This window comes from Pungitius pungitius, chromosome 3 (genome assembly GCF_949316345.1).
Source record: "Pungitius pungitius chromosome 3, fPunPun2.1, whole genome shotgun sequence".
NCBI classification, from domain to species: Eukaryota; Metazoa; Chordata; class Actinopteri; order Perciformes; family Gasterosteidae; genus Pungitius; species Pungitius pungitius.
The window spans coordinates 27,881,685-27,905,516 of NC_084902.1; the positions used below are offsets into that span (position 1 = coordinate 27,881,685).

Here is a 23,832-nt window from a genome sequence, read left to right on the forward strand (position 1 = left end):
CGGATCGCGGGGGCTAGCAGGAGAGACGCGCTCCGAGGGTTATGACTTACTAATGCCTATTTAAATTGTAAACGCTCTTTTATTTACTCGCCTTTCCCCCCCCCCGCCCCTCCCCTCCCGAGATGACATGGCACCTCGAAGAATTGCTCTCTGAGTTTTCCCCAGCGAGAGCGCCGTTGAGACAGAGAGAAACATCATTGCTTTTGTTGAATTAATTCACTCATTAGCTGGCAGTTCGAGACCTGCAGCTCCTTGAAAAGGGGGCCGAGACAATTCCATTTCTGCCATTCACAGCGGGGCCCGCCGCCCCAGCCCCCCCCCACCCCCCCACCCCTCCCCGATAGCCGGCAATCTACTGCCTCATCGCTCTCGGGCCAAATTATAACACAGGAATCCCCATTCAGCGAGGGTGGAGAAGGTGTGAATGCAACAGTGAATGGAGAGGGAGCCCCTGGAAAACGTCTCTTTCAGGATGGCAGCAAAACAAGCCGATTGCAGGTGGGGGGGGGGGGGGGGGGGGGGGGGGGGGGGGGGGGGGGAGCTGGTTTACCTCATCAGGGGCCTTTGTGCTCCCCCCCCCCCCCCCCACCCCCCCAGTCGTCTCTCCGAGGGAAAGATGTTTCGACTCAATCATCGCTGTCACCAAGTGGCCCCCTCCTCGCTCAATGCAACACACACACACACACACACACACACACACACACACACTCACAGAAGGCTCATTGCACCAGGATGCGAATCGGCTTCGACTAAATAAAATAAACAAAAAAATAAATAAACAAAAGAATATACACATGTATAAGAGAATTCTATTTAGCACGCGACCGAGGATTGTTTCCATATGGGACGGCGTATAGCGGCATCTCTCCCGTGCAGATGTTCAGCGCCATCTCTGCAGCAGTTTGGTCCATCTGTGTTAACAGCGAGCCGCTTAGCACACCGCCTGTGTGACGGGAGGCATATCAAGCATATGGGCATTTTACAAAAGGTTACCCGCATTAATTAGCTTGAATGGCAATCTGTTGCGGAGAGCTGGCCCCACGCGGCGTGCGCTGGGTGGTTTCGCGGCTAAACGCGGAAGATAAAGGCATCCGCTTTCAATGCCCTTTATTGAAGGGGCCGACGCAAAGAGGCCTCGGAGAAAAACTCAAATAGGATTTTAAATGGAGTTTTTTCTTTTTAAACGTTTCAGTGAGATTATACCGTAATCTAGAGTTTAAGTTTAAAGCCCTTCGTGTTTTAGTTGTTGAATTTATTTAAATATCGGCTTTTGAAAAGATCCCGAGAGATTTGTATAATCGATCATCTCCATTGTTAAAAACACCATTTGAGTGTAACTGGAACAAGAAAGAAATACATTTTTACATCTATTTTTTACCTTACCATAATGTTTTTTTAAACAAATGTGTACATTTGTGGGATTTAATACCTTTTTTCATTATTATTCTGCTTGTACAACCTGCTGGTGTTTCATCGGTGGATCTTTATCTCGTCTTAGAGTGACACCTAGTGGCCGTTTCTCTCATGACGCCACACGGGACCCTGGTGGAGGACCCTCAGTGACCCGTCTCTACCAACGCAGCGTCCTGTTTCCCGCTTCCTTCCGGTTATTTCCTTTAGTGAAGTATACAAAGCATGCGTCCATCACGTATTCTCCTTCAAACAGCTGCAGAGGGAAGAAAAAAAACAAAAACTGTGCCATGCGTCTGTTTGTAACCTGTAGTCACATTTCCTGCAGGAAGTGCTACTCGAGGGCATCGTGGTGACGTGTGTGACGCGCCGGGTCTAACGCGCCGCTGTTTGCTCTCATGTGCGCGTTACCTTCATCACTGGCGAGGTGCTTAAGGATTAACAACAACAGCAGCAGAATAATTCACCTGGAGACAAAGCGTCTATGAGGCAAAGAACACAGGAGGGGGGAGGATCACGCGTCCAATGTTGTATCTAATTAGAGCTTTGTAGCGCAGGTGGGGGGTGGGGGGGGGGGGGCGGCGGGTTCAAAGGCGGACGCCCATCCAGCGACGGCGCGCGCTTTTTGTCTCCGGGGACTCGGCGCCTTTGATGTGTGCTTTGATGAGAGGGGCCGCTGATCGTGGTCAACGGGGGCCTTCGGGGGACAACGCAGGAAGACGAAGAGGAGGAGGAGGAGGAGGAAGAACCGGTCACCGGAGCGCCATTTGTATTCATGGGGGAGGTCACGCCCCGGCCCCTCCGGCTGGGGCCGCGCGGCAGGAGAGAGAAGGAGCGGCCTGCGTTACGGTCTTCTGGTTCCGTCTGGTCTCCCGGCAAGACTTGGAACCCGTGGGGGGGGGGCGGAGGCGGACGACGTCGGGTCATCCATGGCGCTCATCTCCGAGGAGCCGGGTCGGGTCGCGGGTGGAACGTCTAATGGTTCCAGTTGAATATTGGATCATCAATAGCGGGGGTTGGCTCAGGACGGGCTGCTCGTTGCCGTGACGATGACTTGGTGGTACCAGGTGACGGATCTTCTGTTTTCTGTGGTTTGTTGGCAATAAAATACACATCAGCCGAGGTGTGTGGTTTTGTTTTTACACGTAATATTAGCCATATGTACTCATCAAAGAGGGAGACCAAAAGGTCCATAAGCTAATTGTTACCAAAGAGAAGACACCCCCGATGCGGGTGTGGGGGGGGGGGGGGGGGGGGGGGGGGGGGGCTCTGCCCGGGTGCTCCCTCCCTCCCCGCGACGAGCTGTGCGTGTGGCTGCCTAATTCCCTCTAACCGCGGCCCCAGTGTAATCACACACCCCAATTAACCAGCTCGCCGCCCCGTCTTCCCGCCACGCGGCGTAATTAGCTTCCATCCCGCAATGAAAAGAAAAGGAGCACCTCGGCACCCCCCCCCCCCTCCCCCCCCTGCTCCTCATATCATAATGGCCTGCAATTTCAATCAGATGGATTTTTATCGCTGACACTAAGAGAATTGGCCCTCGTCCTCGTCGTCCCCCCCCCCCCCCCAAACAAGCAACCCGCTTCATTTGATGGCGATCAAGGAGAGCCCTTGTTGAGACTGGGCGCTCTTCGTTCCGTGTGTACAAAGGATTCTGTTCCATTTTGTGGATGTGTGGGGGGCATAATAAGGGATGGGGGGGGGGGGGGGGGGGGCGCTGCGCCGATTCATTTGCATCCACCCGAACGGGAAGAGGACCAAACAATTCAAGAGATGGTTTGGAGCAGAAGTTATTTTTTTGGGGGCGAGTGTGACATCATCGGGATGTTATCAGCAGCGCGAAGGCTCCTCCCAGGTACGCAGGTGGTGGGACATCCACCACCCCCCCCCGCCCCACCCCCACCGGGCCCTCCGAGGTGTCACCGGGGGCGACAAGTGAGCAGCCGCTTAATGGCACATCCACCACATTTAACAAAAGGTCCTCCATCCCGAACGGGAACCTTTATGGGTACGAAACGTGGCTGCTCTTCTTCGTGGTCTACAAAGCAGAACCAGGCCACGCCGTCGGTTGGAAAACCACAGAAGAAGAACGGATCGCACGGGACGTAGCTTTCAACATCCAACCGCCCCCCCCCCACCCCCCCCCCCCCCCCCCCGGAGCAACAATCCTCGCAGGAAGGGGGGCTCCACTTCTCTCAAGAAAAGAAAAAAAGGGTTGTACTTCAGTTATTGATGAAGGCATTTTATTAAAACCGTTTTTTTTCACCCCACTTCGCCATTTCACACGAGTGGAAGCTGGCTCGCAGGGCTGCATCGGGCGGCGGGCGTGGGGGGGGGGGGGGGGGCGGGGGCCTTTAGAGCATGAATATGTATCTGAAGTCGAGGGGAAGGAAGTGTTGGTGTGATCATTAGTTATTTCAACGCAATTTCCACTGAATAATGTCTCCACTCGGGTGGAGAAGAACATCCCCCAAACTTTGTTGGGCCGGCGATGGAGAGCCGATGGGGACAGATGGACGTGCGTCCCCCGACGCGTCCTCGCACACTTCGTCATTACTCTCTTAATGAGACAACGCGAGGGGACGCCTCGGCGCGTTGCGGCGCTTTCACTTCCGATAGTTTGCGTTGCATTTGTTTCTCTCTTGACGTTCGTGCTTTCTCTGGGGGGGGGGGTTTAAGGGGGGGGGGGGCGAGTGGGGTGCGCATGTGAAGGAGGGGCCTTCTTCTGTCCTTTTTTATTAATCCATCCGACACATTTGGGCTCTTTTAGGGAAGCACAGAACCTCACTGATGCTCATCTCACCCAATGTGAATGCCTAAGAATCCTCCTCCACTTTGTACATCCTAAGCGAGATTATAACAGAAGTGGGTGTGATGCAAGATTAGCATCCCTGCCCTCATTTGGTGGATACTATCCGCGACGTATCTGCAAAGAGAGAGAAGCCCAGAAATCAGCGAGGCGTCCTCTCATTGGAGAGACAAAAGCACTTTATATCACGAGGAAATGTCACCGTACATGGCAGGTTAAAAAGGGAAGTGGTAAACGTCGACATGCTTCTGCAGCAACATCACCCACGTTGGAGGCGTTGGTGGGGGCGGGGGGGCAGGGGGTGGGGCGGGGGGGTTAAGGCTGAATGCCGATCAGTTCGAATTCAAAAGTTCACAACCAGCTTCAATTCACTGTCCTCCGAAGGCGATTTCGTCGTCGCTGGGGACCCCTGAAATAAACATTTTCAGGTCATTTGGTGGCGTGACTCCACCTGTGGTTACCCCCCCCATCCCCCCCCCCCCCCGCTCCAGTGAAAGCCAGGTCTGGGCCCACAGCCAGCCCCCCCCCCCCCCCCGGCTCCAAGGAGACCCTCTAAAGCGACACTTGGCAGCAGAGTGACGGCAGCACCTCTCGCCTGTGAGGTTTGCACACAGAGGAAGGGCTTATCCTCTTAATAAATAAACCTGCAACCTAAAATCACAGGAACACACGAGGGATCATTGCACCCCCCCCCCATCACAGAGGGATTATCCCTTTCACTTAGCGCGCTGCTAATTTCTCCTGCCGGGTTCAACTCCCAGAATGCACCAGGGAGATATTGCCTTTCTACTCTTCCTCGGTACCTGGCTGCTTGTATCTCTCTGCTGGTGGAAAAACAAACCTCGGTGATTCTCTCCCATCTTTCACCTCTTTGATGATGTTTCACAATTTCTCTTGGCGGGCTACAGGGGGGGGGGGGGGGAGGCGGCACTTCCCCGGGACTCACAGCTGCATGCGTGGGCCTAAAAAACAGGTAACACAGCATCCAACAGGTTGCGATTGGATTTCGTTTTTTTTACCCTGTTACTGGTATTTAATGCAGGACTCTTCGTTTTTTGCACTTGTATCTAATTCCAAAAAGATCACTTGGTGTCATTAACATTCAAACCCAAGGCATTGTGGGAAATGTCCAACCTCGGCTCTCCCGGTGAGTGTCGTTGCAGCGTCGGCGTACAGTAAATGACATTGTGTGTGTGTGTTCACACCAGCGGCTTTCCATCCCCACCTCTCAGGTGTGTGTTTACCCGGCTCAGTCTCTCACCTCCGGCTAATTCTCGCACCCCGCTGATGAACTCGGTGGCGTGGCGTAAGCCGGGGGGAACGCGTGCCGCAGGCGTCGCAGCTTTCATGCTCGCTCAGCAAGTTAGAAAGTCTTTCTTCCCTTTGTGTTATCAGGGCTACAAATGTAACCACGATCTGCTCCTCCCTCTGTGACCCCCCCCCCCATCCCCCAGTGTAAACCTCTGGACGCGGATGCGGCAGTCATCACCAGTTGCCGCCGTTACCCCGTCTCCTCGGCTGCTGCTGAGCTGTTTGTTTAGGAATCCGGGCCCCCCCCCCCAAAAAAATTGTATTCCATCGACCGCACTCGCTATCAACACACAATTATCTGGGTTAATCATGTGGAACTGTGGCAAAGTCACCAGGGGCTCAGCAACTAATGACATTCGCGTCTGGCCCTGCTTTAGCGAAATGGCCCCGGCACCTGCAGCGGGAACACAGAGATTGCCAAAGAGAATTTGCCCCCCCCCCCTCGCACAAACACACACACACTCTCCCTTTCCTCACTCCGTCCCTCTTCCAGTTCCCGTCCCGCTTCTTCTAGTAAATCTTTCACATGCTTCCTAGTCGCTGGCGTCCAATCACAGAGGCCGATCCCCACGCTGTATAATCAGTTCCCAGCTACCTGCGTGACACCTGAGCAGGAGACGGGGGGTCGGGTTGAGGTGTGTGTGTGTGTGTGTGGGGGGGGGGGGGGTCGGGTGATATAGATTGAGTGCAGTCAGCGGAGTGTTGATGCTCTTTCTCCATCTCACATTCCCTCTCCATCTCACACACACACACACACACTCAATCATGCACACACCAGAGTCATTTCCACCAACTTAGAGGAAATAGAGGAACTCAGTGCTCATAATTATACATCAATACAAACATATGTTTCCCAATCACAGATGCCATCCATGTGTGAAATGTGTGTCACGCCGCTGGAGGTCTCATTATTTGCGAGGTGTGTGTGTGTGTGTGTGTGCCCCGACGCCTCGGCGACCACGTAACACACCCCGGCTGATGCAGCGCGCATTCCGGCTTTCTCCATTTCCCAGAATCCCCGGAGCAAACCCGGACTACACGGCGTCCGTCGTCCGTCTTCAACGCGGACGAAGACGCCGTTCGGCGTTTCGCTTTGTGTCTCGGACGGCGTGCACGCAGACGCACTCTGAAGGCCATGGGTGGTCGGGGCGGAATAATCCAACGTCAGGCTTTGAGGATGCGGCGGGGGGGCCTCAGCTCGTCTCGTTGCCTTGGCGTGCGTGACATGGTTGAACAGTATCACGGGATCCATAAAGCACCCCCGAAGGGTTCACTTAATCTCTCCTTTTTTCCCCCTGCTTAATAGGAGATAATACAAGTGCGCGCCCCGATAAATCAATATGCAACAGCAGCTTTAGTTTCATAATTAATACCAGTGTCGGAAATAGATTTGCGATTTGGCAGGGCAGGTCTGATATGGTCTCCCCTCTCTCTCCCTCTCCAAAGACTCCGTTCCAGTCGGTATCCACATCCCATTGAACTAATCTCATTCGTTTTTCCTTTTTTCCAATAGCGCTAATTCTTTTACCAAAGCCTGTTATCTCATTAAAAGGCCCCGCGATGGGATTCGATGGCATCCTGACGTCTGTATTCATTGCCCTCGAAATGAGTCCTGACACAAATTTAATGAAAAAAACACTCCGAACAGTGGAGATTAGACGCCGCGCCAAGTGTCGCAGAAGGGAGGAGGGGAAGGAGAATCATCTCCTTAGTTTCGGTACATTTTTGGAAGGGTGGATTAACGCCGTCGACTGCTGGAGTCTGTGGGCCTACCTCTTCCCCCCCGACCCTTCCGCACCTCGATCCACGGGTCGGATCGAGGTGCGGAAGAGTGTGGCACTCGGGCGGTGGCTTGGTATCAACCGCTCCTCAGGTGGAGGAAGACAAAGACGAGCCCCGCCCCCCGCACTGCCGCAGATAAACCCAGAAGCCCGACAAACCGGAGGTGGATTCCGTCTCCAATCGAAAGCGCCCAACTTCCCACCCGTCCCCTTGCTTCCCGCTCCTCCCCCCGCCGAAAGCCTGTGTCGGCATAGCTGTGCTGATAATTCCCTCGGTTTGAAAAAGAAAGAAGAGGAGATGAAAGCGTCCACGGATGAAAGCAACTTGGATTTGATCTCTCGCCGTCGCTCCCTCTCTCTCTCTCTCTCTCTCTCTCTCCCGGCGCTGATCGCTTTTCTTCGGGAGACGAGGTGAGGGCGCGAGGGGGAAGAAAACAGAAACGAGGGGTAAAGGCCCTCGGAGAGCCTGGAGGCTCCCAGCCGGTGAGCCAAGGACCGGGTCAACGAAAAGCTGTCTACCCTCCAGAACGCAGACACGACGCAGAGGCCTGTGACGAAGGTATAGAGGCCTATGACGAAGGTATAGAGGCCTGTGACGAAGGTATAGAGGCCTGTGACGAAGGTATAGAGGCCTGTGACGAAGGTATAGAAGCCTGTGACGAAGGTATAGAGGCCTGTGACGAAGGTATAGAAGCCTGTGACGAAGGTATAGAGGCCTGTGACGAAGGTATAGAAGCCTGTGACGAAGGTATAGAGGCCTGTGACGAAGGTATAGAGGCCTGTGACGAAGGTATAGAGGGTATAGAGGCCTGTAGGTGTCCGCGGCACGTTGGCGCGTTTCGTCACCACTCGCGCCCGTGACATCCGCCATGAGGTTCAATCTGTCCCTGGGAGCAGACCTCATTATCCACCAAGAGGTGCGAGGTGGGTAAGGAGGCCGGAGACAGATCCGCCAGCACACCTTCTAAAGCGGGAAGAGGAGCTCTCCTTCTTCGAGATCTACGCGCCGCCATGACAGACCTCTTTGTAGAGATGCAGTAAAAGCCAGAGGACACCAGCTTCGTTCCCGGAGAGAGGGGGGGGGGGGGGGGGGGGTTGTATCTCATAGCCCACAGGCCCAATCTGCCAGCCGGGGTAAGGAGGGCCCATGTGGTAGCCAAGTGTGGCTCCGGCCAGCTCGAGCTCATAATATGTATGGAAAACAAGGACTGGGGAGGGAAGCCACAGTGGGGGGGCCAGCCCGAGGTCCTGTTGCAGGTTAGAAGGTCTTGGTTCAGGAGAAGAGGCTAATTTCTTCTACTTGGCTGAGCAAAGGCCTGAATAATTGCGCCTCCCGGGTCGCCCTCTGGCTGATGTGGAGGTAGAGCAGTGTGCCGATGTGGAGAGCCAACGTGGGGGTTCAGGGAGGGGGGGAGGTTTCCATGGTATGAAAGTCCAAAAGAGACCTCACACTCATTGTTATTTGTGGTGCATAGCGCGCAGTGCGGTTGGTTCAGTGACGTTATGTGGAGCCATTGACCGGAGTCGGCCCTCGTTATGCTTCCACCGATCCTCGCCCCCCCCTGCGGTATTCGCTGTGGACACTTCTTTCTAGACCCGGTGTGATGATGTCAGCTGCGACGAGGTGCGACAGGACGTGACACGCTCAGGTGTAATCCTGCTCACCCTGTTCACAGCGGAGATTAGGAGGAGAGGGGATGCAGCGGCAGACAGCGGATGAGAGTGTCACTGTAACATGTCATCCTCTCGCTTCTGTTTGCCTTTTCCAATTATCAAGGTGTGACCGCCCCCCCCCCCCCCTCTCAACTATAATGTTATCAACTGGAGAAAAAAAAAAAAAACTTTACAGGATTTAATTATCACATACAAACGTCCGCCCTCCTCGGCGTAGGTGAGCGTGGACTGCAGAGACCACGCTGCCCTCTAGTGGCCGCCGGGGGTCTGGCACACGGCGCCAGCACTCGCCCCTCACGAAATGGATGATGACAGTCTCATTTATTATTATCTGCATCCCTCTCTGACCCAATATTTCACAGGCTGAACCGGATGGGCAGGCTCAGTCGCACTCAATCGACTCCGCCCGTCGGCGGACGCACCGGGCGGCCCTCCTCCCTCAACGTTTGTCAAGAGTGATTCATCAATCATGATTAAAGCAGGGTGAGGATATTGGAATATTAATCACATTTAGATCTTTTTTAATAGTTTAGAATAATCATTTTGAAAAAGTCTAACTTCAAATTAAGTGTTCCAATTATCCCCACTGATTTCAGAGACCACCTGTCAATCATCGTGTGTGACCACTGCGGCCTCCTTCGTCCCGGGTTCTAAATATATTAGATAGATATATAGCTTCTTTTTTTGGTCCCTGTTGCTGCTGGTTTAGAGGATGTTAGGACAGAGTTAAACTCTAAACACCCATCGACTCAAATATTCGGAGTCTACATCCAGAAAGACATGTGAGTGGGGGGGGTCAAGGACAGCGATCACATGTGCAGAGACTCTGGGTAATTGTGTTGGGCGAGGAGAAGGGGGGGGGGTTCTTTGTGGAGATATAGCAGTCATTCTGGGAAATCTTCCCACTCAAAACGCTGAGCGAAAGAAAAGCTCAGGGGAGGACGGCCAAAGGACCTCCGTCCAACTGTCCAAACACGTGGTGTCTCTTCACTCAATCACTCTCTCTCTCTCTCTCTCACACACACACACACACACACACTCTGAGGGCTCTTACAAACTGGGGTCTTTTAAAAGCTCTGCTCAGCTTTAGCCAATCAGAGGTAACGAGCAGCAGCCACACCTGCGCTTTCATTTCACCGTAACGAGGAGCCTTCTCCAGAAATAAGGACACGTTTCAGTCCCTTAAAAGCTCAATGCGTCTCTTTCCTATGAATTAAAAGAAATGCGTTTAAACCTCGTTGCGGCTCAGCAGAACTCTGTGGTGAAGATCTGCCATCTAAGAAGTAGAAATGATTAAAAATAAGCAACTTTTTGCTGGCAACGCGCTGAGGTCGCCACTCTTTTTTTTTTTTCGTGACCCATTGATTCCCTCAACCACCAGCTGCTCCCGGGGCAGGAGCTGATTTTACGTATGCTCGCCGTATAATGAGGCCCCCCAGATGCAAGAAAAATAATATCAATATAAGCAGGGGGGGGGGGGGAATGTTTCTGATACTGGAATCACTTTACAATACAATGTCATTCATTTTATGAGAATATTCACGGTGATCAAGATGTTTTTTTTTCATGTATTTTGTATCCTAGACCCGCCTCTGATTAATGTCATCTTAAAACCGATCGCGTCTCCTCTCACACACAGACAAGCACCTGTGCTGAGTCACCTGACACCTCAGGTGGTAACGGTTAGCCCATCACACACCAGAGGGTCCACGGGCCCAATGACCGCCTGACCATGTGCATAAATGAAATGAAACCCTCTGATAATTAGGAAGGCTTGCGTATGAATTTGAAGCTGTTTTTCTCCTTATTGAACTCAATCAGTTACCATAGAAACCCTCAGCACGCCCACTGCAGCCAGTACTCTGTCCCACAGCAGAGGAGCACCTTGAGCCCGTCAGCGGGGTGGTGGTGGTGGTGGGGGGGGGGCATCATGGCATCTATCTTATCAGGCAGTGTGAAGGGAAAGCGGAGGGATTGACCCTCACACAGATGCAGATGGGTTCAGGCCACAGCTTTAAACACACAAATCACACCTGTGGACATTTGTCCCGGGCATTTATTGGAATGCCAGCATGGATTACAGTACAAGGCCGCCCAGCAGGACTGAGAAGCAGGCAACAGTGACGGTCCAACAACAGTCATTCAAACTGCAAGTTCAGATATTAACACGACAGGATTGGTCGAGTCTTGATTGATATGAATTTAAAAAAATGGCAGTGGTGGTGTTGTGAAATGTGGCGGGAAGTATTTGAACCAATCAATAATGTGTACTGAAATCCGAGTTCAGAAAAGGAGACACAAAAAGTAGAAAATCAGGAACAATCAGTTTGCTGATTGATTTCGGTTTTTTTCTTCTTTGTTTTCACCCATTTGATGACCAAAGAGGTGTTTTATTCACTGGCAAAGCATGTCCTGCTCCTTAGAACAGTCAACATTTAGCAAGAACCCAACCCATATACACAGAGAGATGCATCTATACACGACTCATGTTGATTAATTAGATTATATTAGAAGTACATATACGAGGCACACAGAAATTAAAGATGGATCACCTATTATTAACCTACTTGCAGTAAACATTTCATGTGAGCTTCCTTTGGGCTCAGCCACCGCTTCTCCTCCAATTTGTGAGGATCTTTCCGCTGTTTGTTTGGTCCAATGTCGCTTTGTCCGAATAAACGGGTCTGTCGGAGCATCCGTGCAAAGGCTCATGGGACATCCACAGCGTGTGAGGTGTGTTGCGCCGCCTCTCCTCGTCGTTGTCTTCCTCGGCCTCCGCTGGACGCACATCTCCCCCCTCCCTCCCTCCCTAAGACATGACTCCGAACACGGGGTTGTGGCGGCAGATGCTCGGCCCGATCTCCTCGTAGTCCTTCTTGGTGTGGCACACTTGGTAAAACTCAGGCTGAAGGAGGGAAAAGGTCAATGGTTAGTCATATATATGACAGAGCAGCAGTGGGGGGGGGGGGGGGGGGGGGGGGTTATTGCTTCCATACTCACAGTGGACGCCAGCATTGATCCTCCGAACCAGACGGCGTACCTCTGCATGTGATGAGTGATGACCTGCACGTCGATGGGCTTTGGCTGCGGGAACAAATCAATAGTGAGACACGAGCTCCACTTCGGTCACCTCTTCTTTAAAAGAGGATTCGGGGGGGGGGGGGGGGGGGTACACATTTGATCCTAAGACTAATCTTCGTGCTCACCTTCAGCTTCCCGCCGCTCAGCTCTTCGCTCATTTTCAGCCGCGCGTCCACGGTCCTCTTGAGGTCCCTCTGCATCCGCCGGCCAAAGTCCCTGAACATGGTGGAGCCCCCGGAGAGCACGATGTTCTGGGACACAAAGGTGGAGGTGAGGGAGGGGAAGAGGAGGGGGCTGAGAAGGACAGTGGGGGGTGGGGGGGGGGGGGGGGGGGGGGTTTCACTACCTTGTAGAGCGGACGCCTCGTGTCGATGGGACAGTTCTGGATGACTTCGTCCACCACCTCGGAGATGGGCTGCGTGAAGTCCGGGTTGGCAAACTGGACGAGAACAAAGAGCAGAAATCGGATTGGCCGATCAGCTGGATGCAAACTTTGTAACATTTGCACCCGCCGCCCAAACAAACAAGCTTCTTCACACCTCAGGGTGGAAGAAGATCTCAGGCCCCAGGAAGCGCTCGTAGCCGACATCGATGGTGAACTCCTTCTTGGAGATGGAGTTGATGCCGGTGTACTGTTTGATCCACTTGGAGGCGTCTGTGTCGTACTTGTTGAACTCCTTCACGAGGTCCGGGCAGACGTAGCTGTACCGCTCCTAAAAGAGAAAGTGGGAGTGGCAACAAAACCAAAAGGGTCATAAAAAGTGTGTAAAACATATTTATTTAAGACCTGCAGCGAGTGATACTGTCGTTTGCGTAGCTGCACTGCCCCCTAGTGGTCAGGCGGAGAAGTGCATAGCAACCAAACCCATCATCAGATGAGGGTATCACTTCCTGTAATTGGACCCTTTTTTATTGCAGGTTTCAGTAGAGAAATAAAACATAACATCCTTGCTGTGAATACAAAAGGAACCTCTATTAGATCCTCTTTCATAGGGAACAGATTCATTAGGCTGGAGTGTCACTTTAAGAGAAACGGTGAGCGACACCTGGCAAGGTGGGATGTTCATCTGATCGTTGAATGGCATCTCCAGGAACACCCCAGCACTCACCTTGACGGCCTTGGCCGTCTCCAGGGACTGCTCCGGGGGGATCCCCACCTCTCGCTCCCTCAGCAGCTGCTGGGTGAAGTACGTGATGTCTCGACCGGCGATGGGGATGTGCTTGATGCAGCTGCCGATGACGTAGCCCTCCGCCTGGAACACACACACACACAGCAAGTTAAGGGCCGAGAACGGTGCGGCGGCGAAATCATCCCGCCCAGGCGACACTCACCACCGGGATGACGTGCGTGACTCCGTCCCCGCTGTCGATCACGGTGCCAGTCAGTGTCCGCTCCCCCACCTGTCTGGATGTCCAGGAGGCAGCCAGCGCCAGGACAGCCTAAAGCAGAGAAACACAACCTTTTGAAGAAAAAAAACAAACAAACAGTGACAGCGCACTGAAGCGGGGGGGGGGGGGGGGGTGGCGGTCATACTGAGCTACACATGTCACTGGAACACAGTTTACCGAAAGTATTGAATGACATAGTGCGACACTTTAAAAGAGGAAGTGAGAAAGGTCATTTCCTCATTGAAACTCAGACAATCTAATTATATTCCGGCCTCTCTAGACTGGTTTCAGGAAGTAACTCAAAAGGCTTTTCTACTGGTCTTAGATGTTTACTCTATTCAGATCTGTGTGTATCAGCAGCAGCAGGTGAGGTTACAAAGTAAACATATGGTTTACAGTCATTTCAGCTGCCAGAATGTTCGGGGAACGTACCTGAACGGCGATGTAGAGACCCGGGACATTGAACGACTCGAACATGATCTCGGCGGTGTACTCTCGGTTTTCTGGTGTGTTGAGGGGAGGCTCCGTCTGGGGAGAGACACACACACAAATATTTAACTTTACGACATCAAACTTCAACACAAATGAATAAACAGACCTTGTTTAAGGCCTGCAACTCTTACCAAAAGAAAGTAATGGTCTTCAGGTTCTGCCCGCAGATACTTGAAGATGATCTGCTCCATGAATCTCTCCATCAGGTCCCAGTCCTCCACTATTCCGTGACGGATGGGCCACTGCAGACGAAGAGGGACAAGATCAGTATCTTCAAATTAAGCACGCACTCCTTCCTCGCCGGTCAATCTCTCCCGTCTACCTTTGTTGCATATGATGGCTTGTCGATGGCTTCGTCCCCGATGAAGAAATCCAGGTCATCGACACCCTTCATCATCCTGCGCTGCGCCTGGTCTCCCACCTTGGCGGATTCTTTGATTGCGATGCCTGGGGTGGATGAAACGACACGTGATGATGTAATAATAAAAACAGATGCACTCATTGGATATTTCTTTGGTCAGGGACCTCTTATTGACACCATAAGCAATTAAACAACTTGCTTTTACTTCCAGGGAAACCATGAAAAATAATCAACATGGCTGAACATAATGTGGCGTCAGTTGAAACTGTCGCCTGATGCAATCAGTGAAAGGAAGGTTCCTCATTCTGTAACTACTGTAATGCATGAACTAAAAAAATGTCTTAATGGGATTGTATTACACACTCATGTAAATGACGTCAGTCACAATTGGATGGAACCAAGTTGGTTTTTAGAGCTCTTGTCTTCATTCACTTACATGATGGTATGATGAACTGTGGTTCTGTATTTCCTGCATAACCGAGCTTTGTGTACCTAAAAAGGAACAACAACAAAATAAAAAGTTTCAGCGGCATCCTCGTGGACAAAGTGTTTGCTGGACACGAATGGCAGGTTCCCCATGAACCAACACCCCCCAAATAATCTGGATGCTATCCATTCTGCAATGAGAATTGTCCAGGAAGTAGCGTTAGCCTCGGTAGCTAGCAGCAGCTAATCGCGACAATAAAACAGCGCCGACGGGAGTAGCACGCAAAATAAAGACGCCGGGCACTTCAGAGTGCTAACGCATTGCTATAAGTCGGCTTTTAAAGACGAAACACGAATTAAAAAACGCGCAGATGCGGCTAAGTGGCGTTAGCATCATTCAGGCTAATGAGCCAGACGGGGCGTTAGCTGGAAGTTTGACAGCCAGCAGCTTTGGAGGCTAACGCTAGCTAGCATCGCATTGTTGTCACTCACCCCGTGCCACAGTCCACAACACAAGCCGGCAGCCGACCAGCCATTGCCTTGCTCTCCTTTGTTCTATTGACGAGCAAATATCCGAGGCTTCCGACACGAACGGATGTCTGTAACGCGATCTGAATGAAATCGCAGCAGCCTCTGACGAACAGCAGTCACGGCCGATCGGGGAACGCTTCCGGGTTTTGGGGAAATTTTCTTCGCGTGCAGAGTCAGCAGCTTCGAAAGCGCAACAGTGACCCCCAGTGGCCGCAGGCTGTCACCGCAGCCAAATGCTGCTTTAAATGCGTTTTTACCAGATAAAACGTAGAAATTATAGTGTCTAAGAAAATATGTATCAGTTAAATAACAGCTACAATGTTTAGTTGTTTACCCTGCGTTTCTGCTGTTTTATTGTGTTGTGTTTAAAGTTTGGAAGAATACAAAGCATGTGCAAGAGCTACATGCTAATATGAGGAATGTAAAGCATTAAATAATCAGATAAGAGTATCAAGGTTGCGAGCAAGTTTCTTTTATGTTGGTTTGTCATTGAACCAAAACTAGGAACCAACCTTATCTCGCCTTGCTGACTCCACCAGATGATATCGGTGATTCAAGTCCCCAGCCTGATGAAAGGGTCCCCGCCCCCCCAAGGAGGGTTACTGATAGAGACAGATGAGCAAGAAGGCGCTTTAGGGCTCCATTGTGGCTTCGCGGCGTCATTCCTCGTTAAGGGCAATCCCAGGGCCTGAGAACATTGGCCCTTTGTCTTCGAATGGAGTCATCACTCACACAAGGGTCTATTCCGCACCGCCCCCTCGGGCCTCCTGCTGATAGAAACAGTCCTCGCCACTTGATGGAAGCTCTCCATCGACAACCGTGGAAGAAACCATTTGGTTTCAGGGTCGTCTGAGCCGGAGCGAAAAAATAAACCGCCTTTGGGGAACTTATCAACAAAGGACATTCCTCCTGGTGAGACTAATCCCACGGAACACAAGTGGTGTCTTTGTTTTTTTTCGCCTCAATTTGATGATCGTAAAGAAAATGATTGCTATTGAAACCTTTTGATGAGTCGCAGATGTTCTGTGCCTTGCGCGTCACCGCGTCGAATACTAGAGGGCACCAGTGCTCTGGCTTATCCGCCGAGCCCCTTCCCCTCAAACGTCCCTGCTGGAACGAAGCGGCTTTCAGGACCAACTTCCCTCCGCCGTTTCCTGCCGAGGTGCGACGTAGTCAACACTGGTCCGACGCTGATTCCGTTCCACCTTTCAGACGTGAGGGTTTGTGTTGCGGGTTTCGGGGGCCGAAGCCGAGGCGAGGGAGCTTCTTGTATCGCCTCGACCTGCCGAGTCATCACTCAGAGGAGGATGGTGGACGCACATATTCGAGCGTATTCCTATTCCGACCTGATGGAACGACTCATTTAATGGTTCAAATCTCCTCTGCAGAATGAGACCTGATGATGATTACGTGGACGTGAAGGAGATTCGACCAATGCAGAGTATTTGTACGGCTGCACCGGGGCTCATTGGGTCCATGGAGGTTAGGTTACTCCTCCTCGACCGCCCACACCAGAATGACTCCCCCCCCCCCCCCCCCCCTCCCCCCTTTTCCCTCCTCTCTAACACACAGTAAACATTGTCAGTGTCAGAGTTGAGGTCCCTCATCAGCTGAAGTATTTCCACTAATGCGGCCGCAGCAGCACACGCGTCATTACATCAGCGGAGGCAGAGGTGGGCCTTATTATTTTTAATAATCTCCTGTTTTTGCTGTTTCTTAATCCTCGGAGATCTGCAGTCGACACTTTCCCTTCGTGGTCGTCAGTCCCGGCTCCTTCCTCCTCCTCCTTCCTCCTCCTTCCTCCTCCTCCTCCTCCTCCTCCTCCTCCCCCATGCTCAGGCTTAATGATGCTCTGTCGTACCTGCGCGCTCTCCCTCTGCACGGTGCCATAAACTGTGAACCGGCACAGTACCCTTTAAGGCGTGAGGCAGGATTCATCCAGTGGGAGCTGCTTTTCATGGAGTTCTTAACAAAGCACTGCTGCGTTTTGGGGGAAATGCCTGAAATGGGGGGGGGCACTGACCATCATGGCACTTACAAGTTGAACGTTGCAGACATTGGGGTCGACGGGGTCGACGCCTCGCTAGTGGCCGTGCTGATTTGGGAGAGTGCACAAAAATAATCAAAAGGGGGCGAGTCGGTAAGTAGCATACTGAATTTCGGCAAATTGAATAATCGGGGCCCCTCGACCGGACTGTGTGAGATCATTCAGACAGATTCTGATGATGTGGACGATGTTGCAGTGCTCGAACCATGAAGCCTTTTCTAATAAAATCTAATAATAAAAGTCCAATATGAAGTATATTGCTATTCTTGTTACTGGCGGTTGTCACGCCGACCAAAGACTCGACAGGCGGGTTGTTCTGCAGCATTTATTCACATCACAAATCAGCAGAATACAGCGTTACTCTTCACAGAAGACCAGACCAAACTGCCATGAAGGTTTGTGGGGAGGCGCATCTCTGAGACCTGGTCTTTGCTTCAGTCGAATGAGGCTCTGCAATAAGTCTTACAACATTTATCTTGGCATTCGACCATTAAAATCACCACGTCGATGTCTGCTTGAAAAAAAAAACGACGGATGATAAATATATGTGGGTGGAAATATAAACCAGTTTTGAGATCCATACAGGTGGTAAAATGATAGAATACTGATACATGCGATACTGGCTATGATTTGATCATATGTTTTAATTCTTTTTATTTCCAAAGGAAAATGAACTGAGGACTTGCTGACATCAGCCTGAAGCATTTCTCTCGTGAGAATTTATTTGTGCTTATAACTTGTAATCATACCTTCCAACTATATACTGTATAACTCTAAGACAGTTCAATATCTCATTTCACAAAGTGAAAGACATGGAATATTAATTAATACATCAGCTGTATGACAGAATCCACTTTTAAGGGAGGATTAAAAAGCAATAACACCAATAGTCTTTCCTGATCCTTCTCAGCATCTTTTATATTCCAAGAAGTAAAATGGCAATCAATACTCTATGGCAGTGGAAAATGTTCACATATATAATTATTAATATGCTCTAATAAACAAGCGCTAGGGACCCTTCAAATTGACATTAGTCTTCATCAAAAATCCCTTTTGCATCGCAGCACATGAAGCCTTTAGTCATCTATTGTCCCTAATCATTTCATAAAGTAGAGCCTGTGTACTCTGAGCAGCTTCAACACGACTGGAAAGTCAAACCATTCACCGACAAAAGCCCACAAAGTAAAAGCTTAGTTTAGCTGTTTATTCTGCTCAAACATCTGTCCGTTAAAGACGAGGCCTGCTAGCGTTAGCACAAAGACACAAAACAGCCTGGTTCTGTCCGAGGACATCAAAGTCGCGTAAGTAATGTTTAATTCCCCTAGAAACCTGCCACGCAACTGTTGTACAGCTGAAATAACCATCAAGTCAAATGTCAAATAGGGATTTTGTTGCATCCAGGCGGTTTCTCGCTGTTTGGCGCTAAGCTAAGGAAACCAAACCGGTCACTGGCTGTAGCCTCATACAATCAATACCACTATCGCGTCTTAATGTATCATCCACTGATAAACAGGTTCCCCAAATGTCGAAACTTGCCAAAACTTGTATCTACAGATTTGGCCTGAAGGGGACAACTGTGATGCTCAGTCTACGTCACACACAGGAGCATCAGGAGGGAGGCGGGGAAGAAGAGAAGAGGCCGCTGGGACGTCCCGGCCGAGGGGGCGGGGCGCTTCCTCCGGGGCCCGTTGCACAGCGGGCTGTTGCAGCAGGAGATGCAGACCGAGTTGAGCCTGCCGGTGCAGAACTGCTGGTACCCCGAGGAGGCGATGAGGCAGGCTCCGGAGGAGGCGCAGGACTTCCGATAATGGGTCCCTTTCACAGAGAGCAAAAACAGAGGAAGCTTCAGCGCGACAACGTCGGAGCGCGGCGTCAGAGGGCGCTCGTCCGGCGCCGGGCAGGATTAAAACCGCCATTGTACAGAGCGGCCCTTCGTTTCCCCCTGCTGTAATTACCAGCCTCTTATAACACATACAAGAGGCTGGTGGGCTGCTGCATTTTATTGCACCACAGGGCTACGGAGCTATTGACTTCCCGTCTGCTCTTATTAACTGGTGTTTGTCAGCGTTGTACACGTCCCAGCCATTTGTGTGCTGTCATGAAGACAGAAGACTCATATTCTGTGTAGTTGTAACTGTTATTATTGCACTCCGGAGCCACTGACCGCTTTAAACCCAGCGTTCCCCCCGCGAGCAGCACTAATACTGGTGTTATTGGGGAGGGTGTAGAAGCCAGCTACATTATCATATGAGGACTGTTCTTATTGTGTTATATATCTTATAGATCTAAACAAAAAAGTTTTCATTAAATGCAATTTAGATGCCTTTGATCCATCATAGGTGTGCACGTGCACAGCTTCCATACACAAGTACAAGAAGGCGTTCCTCACCATGAAGAGGCCGGTAGCACCTCTGTAAACTAAGTGAAATATTGTCCTGAATGACCGACAGAGCTAACGTTCGCTGGGTATTTGTCGGCCTCGTGGAGAGCAGGAGGTCGGCTCCCCGCCGCTGTCCGTGGTGCTGAAGGAGGATTCCTCACAGGCTGCTTTATTCAGCATGACGTCCACGTAAACTACCCGCTACGTCTCGTGCCTTGGGCGTGATCATTAGCGTACGATGATGTAGCATGATGACAATCGTGACTCCTGTGTTTGGAAGGCCAAAGAATTCGCATTTTTATTTCCTGCGACGTGCAGATCGGGGGCAGCGGAAGGAAAAGCCTTTCCTCTTTGCCAAAAACGAGCCGTACAAAAGGGGTCGAGGGGGGGGGGGGGAGTGTTCTCAAGAGCGATAGCGATGTGAGCGCGGCAGTGGAAAAACACACGTGGCACTTACCGTCAGCTTTGACCAGCACCTCCTTCTGGCACATGTCCTGCACGTTGACGGTGCAGTTGACGATGTACTCCGGCGTGGAGCAGTCATTGTGCTTCGTCTCCTCACACTGGTAGCACTGGATCTGAAGGGCATCGCCTGAGAGAGCGCAGAACATTCAGATAGCGGAGCCCCCAAAATGTGCGTTTCTTCCCTGTCCGTCCCGTTTCATGCACACGAGAAAAGCGGCTTCTTAATTAATATTAATATTTAGATTCTTTACATTTTGTTTGTCCAACTTCTAAGCTTCTTCCTCATTCTGTATTTTAAGAGTGAAGCTGCAGAGGCTTTGATGGATTTAGCTTTCTTTCTTTTTTTTGCAGAGGCCTTTGATAGTGTGACACCGAAGAAGACTAATGGCGCTCCACGAGAGTGCAATGCCATCTTATTTCGCTTTTTTGACATCACACCCGGCAGCAGGAGGTGCAGGGCCAAAAGTGCAGGAGCGAGTCATTCAACATGTCTAATCTTTGGAGCTTTTCGGCCTTTTATGATGGCTTTTTCATGAGCAACGCAGAGGCTATAGATTTATACCTTGAAGTGAGATAAAGCTTTAAAAATTGGGGGGGGGGGGGGGGAAAGCACAAAGGGGTTCCTTGTAACTTCCCTTTCAAACAATTGATTTCAATGGGCGATAAAGCTCCATTCACGATGCGGGTGTGAAGAGTGTGTGAACTGCCTTCCCCTGAGGTAGTAAAACTGTGAGTGTCTGACTGCAACCTCATCTTCTCCTAAAATACACAACGTTTCTCCCTGGATGGGCTGCTCTTACAGCCTAAAACCTCGTCATTTAATCAGACTTTTTTTTTTTATCTCAGAATGGCCGAATTGTGTGTAGAAATGCAGCTGTCGCACCCGAAATGGAGACTGGATGTCTTGGGGACCGGTCTCTGCAGACGGCACCCCTCTGCAATATGCGTGACATGTTGTCAGCGGTAACCCGTCGCATCATAGGAAAGCCTTTCCCTCCATTGAACCTCTGAATTTTTTTTTCTTCAAAGAGCGCTAAGAATGAAAAGTTCTCTGCAGCAATTATTAATCACATCAGTAAGTATTAATTCCCTGGCAGGGAATGTTTCTAAAAGAAATCGGCATCATGCGGATCAAAAGTCCAGTGAACACGCCCTTTCAATCCTAAATACCCCACACGGGCTCACGGCTCCCACTGTTACATGACCATGTCATCGCCCAATTGTTTCAGGGCAAAGTGTCCGAACGCTCCATCCATCACTGAGAGGAGACTGCATGGAAACAAGGAACTTTATTTTGGGGAAGTATCAGTCATGCTGCAGCTGACCAGCGGCCCCAGCGGAGCTTTTCAGGCGGATCAGAGACAATTGCAAAGAAAATGTGTTCATCCCCAAACAGAAAAAAACAAGATGATAGGAGAGATAAAACATAATTTACAACTTGTGGGAAACCGGTATCTTGTCATTGTAATTACAATTAATGTAACCGGTTTAGGCACAACCAAAATACAATAACATCAGACCGTTTTATCTCAATGGGATTTTCTGCTAAAATACTGCGAAGATAAAATCCAAAATATGACAGTCTGGTACTCCAAATCACTAAATGCCAACGCTTGCATTTAATAATCCGCTTTTACGGCATCAACAACCAGATTGACATCAGGCGCAGGTTTGATCCTATCTTTACCCCCTCTGCACCAGCAACGTGACAGGATTTTACTGTGTTACTTCGGTTTGAAGTTACCTTAAAAGTATACGAAGGCAAGGATGTGGTTATATCTGGACGGCGGATTTTACGCACAGTCTCCACGCGAGACATCATCTCAAAGGCACTCTGTGTCGTGAGGTGAAATGAGATGTGCATCAGATGTAAATGAGATATTTGTCTTAACATCGCACGTGGACGGGAATCGAGCAAAGCGCTAGCGCGCCGGTGTTTGTTGGACCTACCTGCGTTGAGAAGGACTCCACATAAAGTCACCAAAACCAGAAGACGCATTCTCTCTCGCAGAAGACGCTCCGTGGGGACACATCAGACCCGGGGAAAGTTGTTCAGACGGGGGCGCGCACCGACAGACACCGGGGGAGGGACCCAGACATCCTCTCGGCTGGCGCAGGTGAGAGCGAAGGCTCCGCGAAGTGAGCGGAGTCTCTTCTGCGGCGCAACTGGAGACGAATCCGAAGCGCACGAGTCACCAAGCGCACCACGTGACGGGGGGCTCCGAGGTGGCTTTTTTGTTGTTGTTGTCTTCGTGCGTTCACGACGGAGAGATGGCGGTAATAGATATGTCAGATATTTGGCATTTTCTGGTTTTGTGACATTTGAATTAATTTTATTTGTTGGAGAGGGAGTAAAGTTCACTGATTCATATCCTGTCTTCTTTTCAATACAATGTTTGCCATGTATTAGTGTCTCCTTTACCTTGAATTCTCTTTAAATGAGTGAATGATTTGAGTGACCTTGGAATCATATTTAATTATTTTCAGACTTTTATTAAACTATTTTCTTTCTATCTTGTAGCAACCATCATAGCCAGGTACTATTTCAGTATTTCTTATTTTCAATTGAAGGAGTTTTAGTATATACCATTGCTTTAATACTTCTATGGCCACAGAGGGCCATGGGGCCTGGCTATTAATAATATGTTATAAATTGTCAATGTTTGTGTATTTTATGTTTTTGAAACGTGGAATGTAATATTTCTAAGACAAGATATCTGCGCAAAATATCTGCTTTTCCTGAAGGTCCTCTCTGCATGTTTCAGCCAGGCCCAAGAGAGGCGGGGCTAAGAAGCAATTTAGCCAATTACTGATTAAAGATAAGTGAGTGACATATCATTTAGCCAATCAGCGTCCTAAATTAGATTCGTCCTTGGGCCGTCATGGGGTTAGTATCTTAGGCGCTGTTTAGACAATATTCCTAGTTAGCTACATGCTAACGGCGTGTTCCGTGTTCGCAATGTTCTCGTCAATTTCACATAAAGATATTAATATTGTAATATATTTATAATTTAATATATTATATTTATATTGGATATTTATAATAGTTACGATATGATAGTTATATCATATTCTGAATGCTGTTTTATTCACATATAAATGAATGAACTGAATTGTATGAATATGATGTCCTTATTAAACTGTTTGAATAAAAAGTTAAATATTTAACTTACTAACTAACACAGTAATAATGTGTGTTTTTTAAACTTTTTTTCTGCATTGAATCATACTGGGATGTTTGAATCTGAACTGGCTCGCTCTACCAAAAAGAAATTTCACCAACTGCCATGGATTTCTGTACTAATCTTTGTCAATTCTGACTACAGTCCATTTGTTATATCATTGTATTAACTCTTCTGTCTGCTCCTTTAAAACCTATAATCACATTCTGCGGTTTACTTTGAATAGTCTGTGATCAATACAACATATTGAGCCCGTTTTTGTCTGATGGGGGGGAAAGAGAAGTCATCCACGCGTTCATGAACTAATTGCGTTTACCTACAAGCACATAATTACCCATCAAGGGACAATAATGGTTATGAATCCCAGCGCGTCGGTACCGAGCTGCAGCTCCTGCAGACAGGTTGGGAGCGGCGGGGAATGCACCAGATGCCCTTGGGGTGAAAGACTCGTTTCTACATCGAAAGAATGAATACATCCCAACCACAGCTTTAG

General features: G+C 50.0%; 2 protein-coding genes across 2 annotated transcripts; both read right to left on the minus strand.

The window, feature by feature from the left end:
- Positions 1-11,023: 11,023 nt before the first annotated feature.
- Positions 11,024-15,425, minus strand: LOC119220618 (actin-related protein 3). Its single transcript, XM_037476732.2, has 12 exons — positions 15,227-15,425; positions 14,745-14,800; positions 14,270-14,394; positions 14,079-14,189; positions 13,888-13,983; positions 13,399-13,506; positions 13,176-13,319; positions 12,606-12,779; positions 12,413-12,505; positions 12,192-12,317; positions 11,986-12,069; positions 11,024-11,890 (listed from the first exon to the last, which is right to left on the minus strand). Exons 1-12 carry the CDS (start codon positions 15,268-15,270, stop codon positions 11,795-11,797), a joined length of 1,257 nt encoding a protein of 418 aa, XP_037332629.1. The 5' UTR covers positions 15,271-15,425; the 3' UTR covers positions 11,024-11,794.
- Positions 15,426-18,603: 3,178 nt separating this feature from the next.
- LOC119221102 (ly6/PLAUR domain-containing protein 1-like) lies at positions 18,604-22,338 on the minus strand. Its single transcript, XM_037477548.2, has 3 exons — positions 22,108-22,338; positions 20,150-20,284; positions 18,604-19,127 (listed from the first exon to the last, which is right to left on the minus strand). The coding sequence occupies exons 1-3, from the start codon at positions 22,154-22,156 to the stop codon at positions 18,901-18,903; spliced, it is 411 nt and encodes a 136-aa protein (XP_037333445.2). The 5' UTR covers positions 22,157-22,338; the 3' UTR covers positions 18,604-18,900.
- Between the last annotated feature and the right edge of the window lie 1,494 nt (positions 22,339-23,832).

Excerpts from the sequence above, each read along its gene's own strand:
- LOC119221102 (XM_037477548.2), bottom strand. The coding sequence starts at position 22,156 with ATGCGTCTTCTGGTTTTGGTGACTTTATGTGGAGTCCTTCTCAACGCA. Across the intron at positions 20,285-22,107 it reads TGGAGTCCTTCTCAACGCAG|GCGATGCCCTTCAGATCCAG; the intron begins GTAGGTCCAACA and ends GCGCTCTCTCAG. Across the intron at positions 19,128-20,149 it reads GGTGCTGGTCAAAGCTGACG|GGACCCATTATCGGAAGTCC; the intron begins GTAAGTGCCACG and ends TCTCTGTGAAAG.
- LOC119220618 (XM_037476732.2), bottom strand. The coding sequence starts at position 15,270 with ATGGCTGGTCGGCTGCCGGCTTGTGTTGTGGACTGTGGCACGGG. Across the intron at positions 14,801-15,226 it reads GTTGTGGACTGTGGCACGGG|GTACACAAAGCTCGGTTATG; the intron begins GTGAGTGACAAC and ends GTTCCTTTTTAG. Across the intron at positions 13,507-13,887 it reads GTCTCTACATCGCCGTTCAG|GCTGTCCTGGCGCTGGCTGC; the intron begins GTACGTTCCCCG and ends TCTCTGCTTTAG.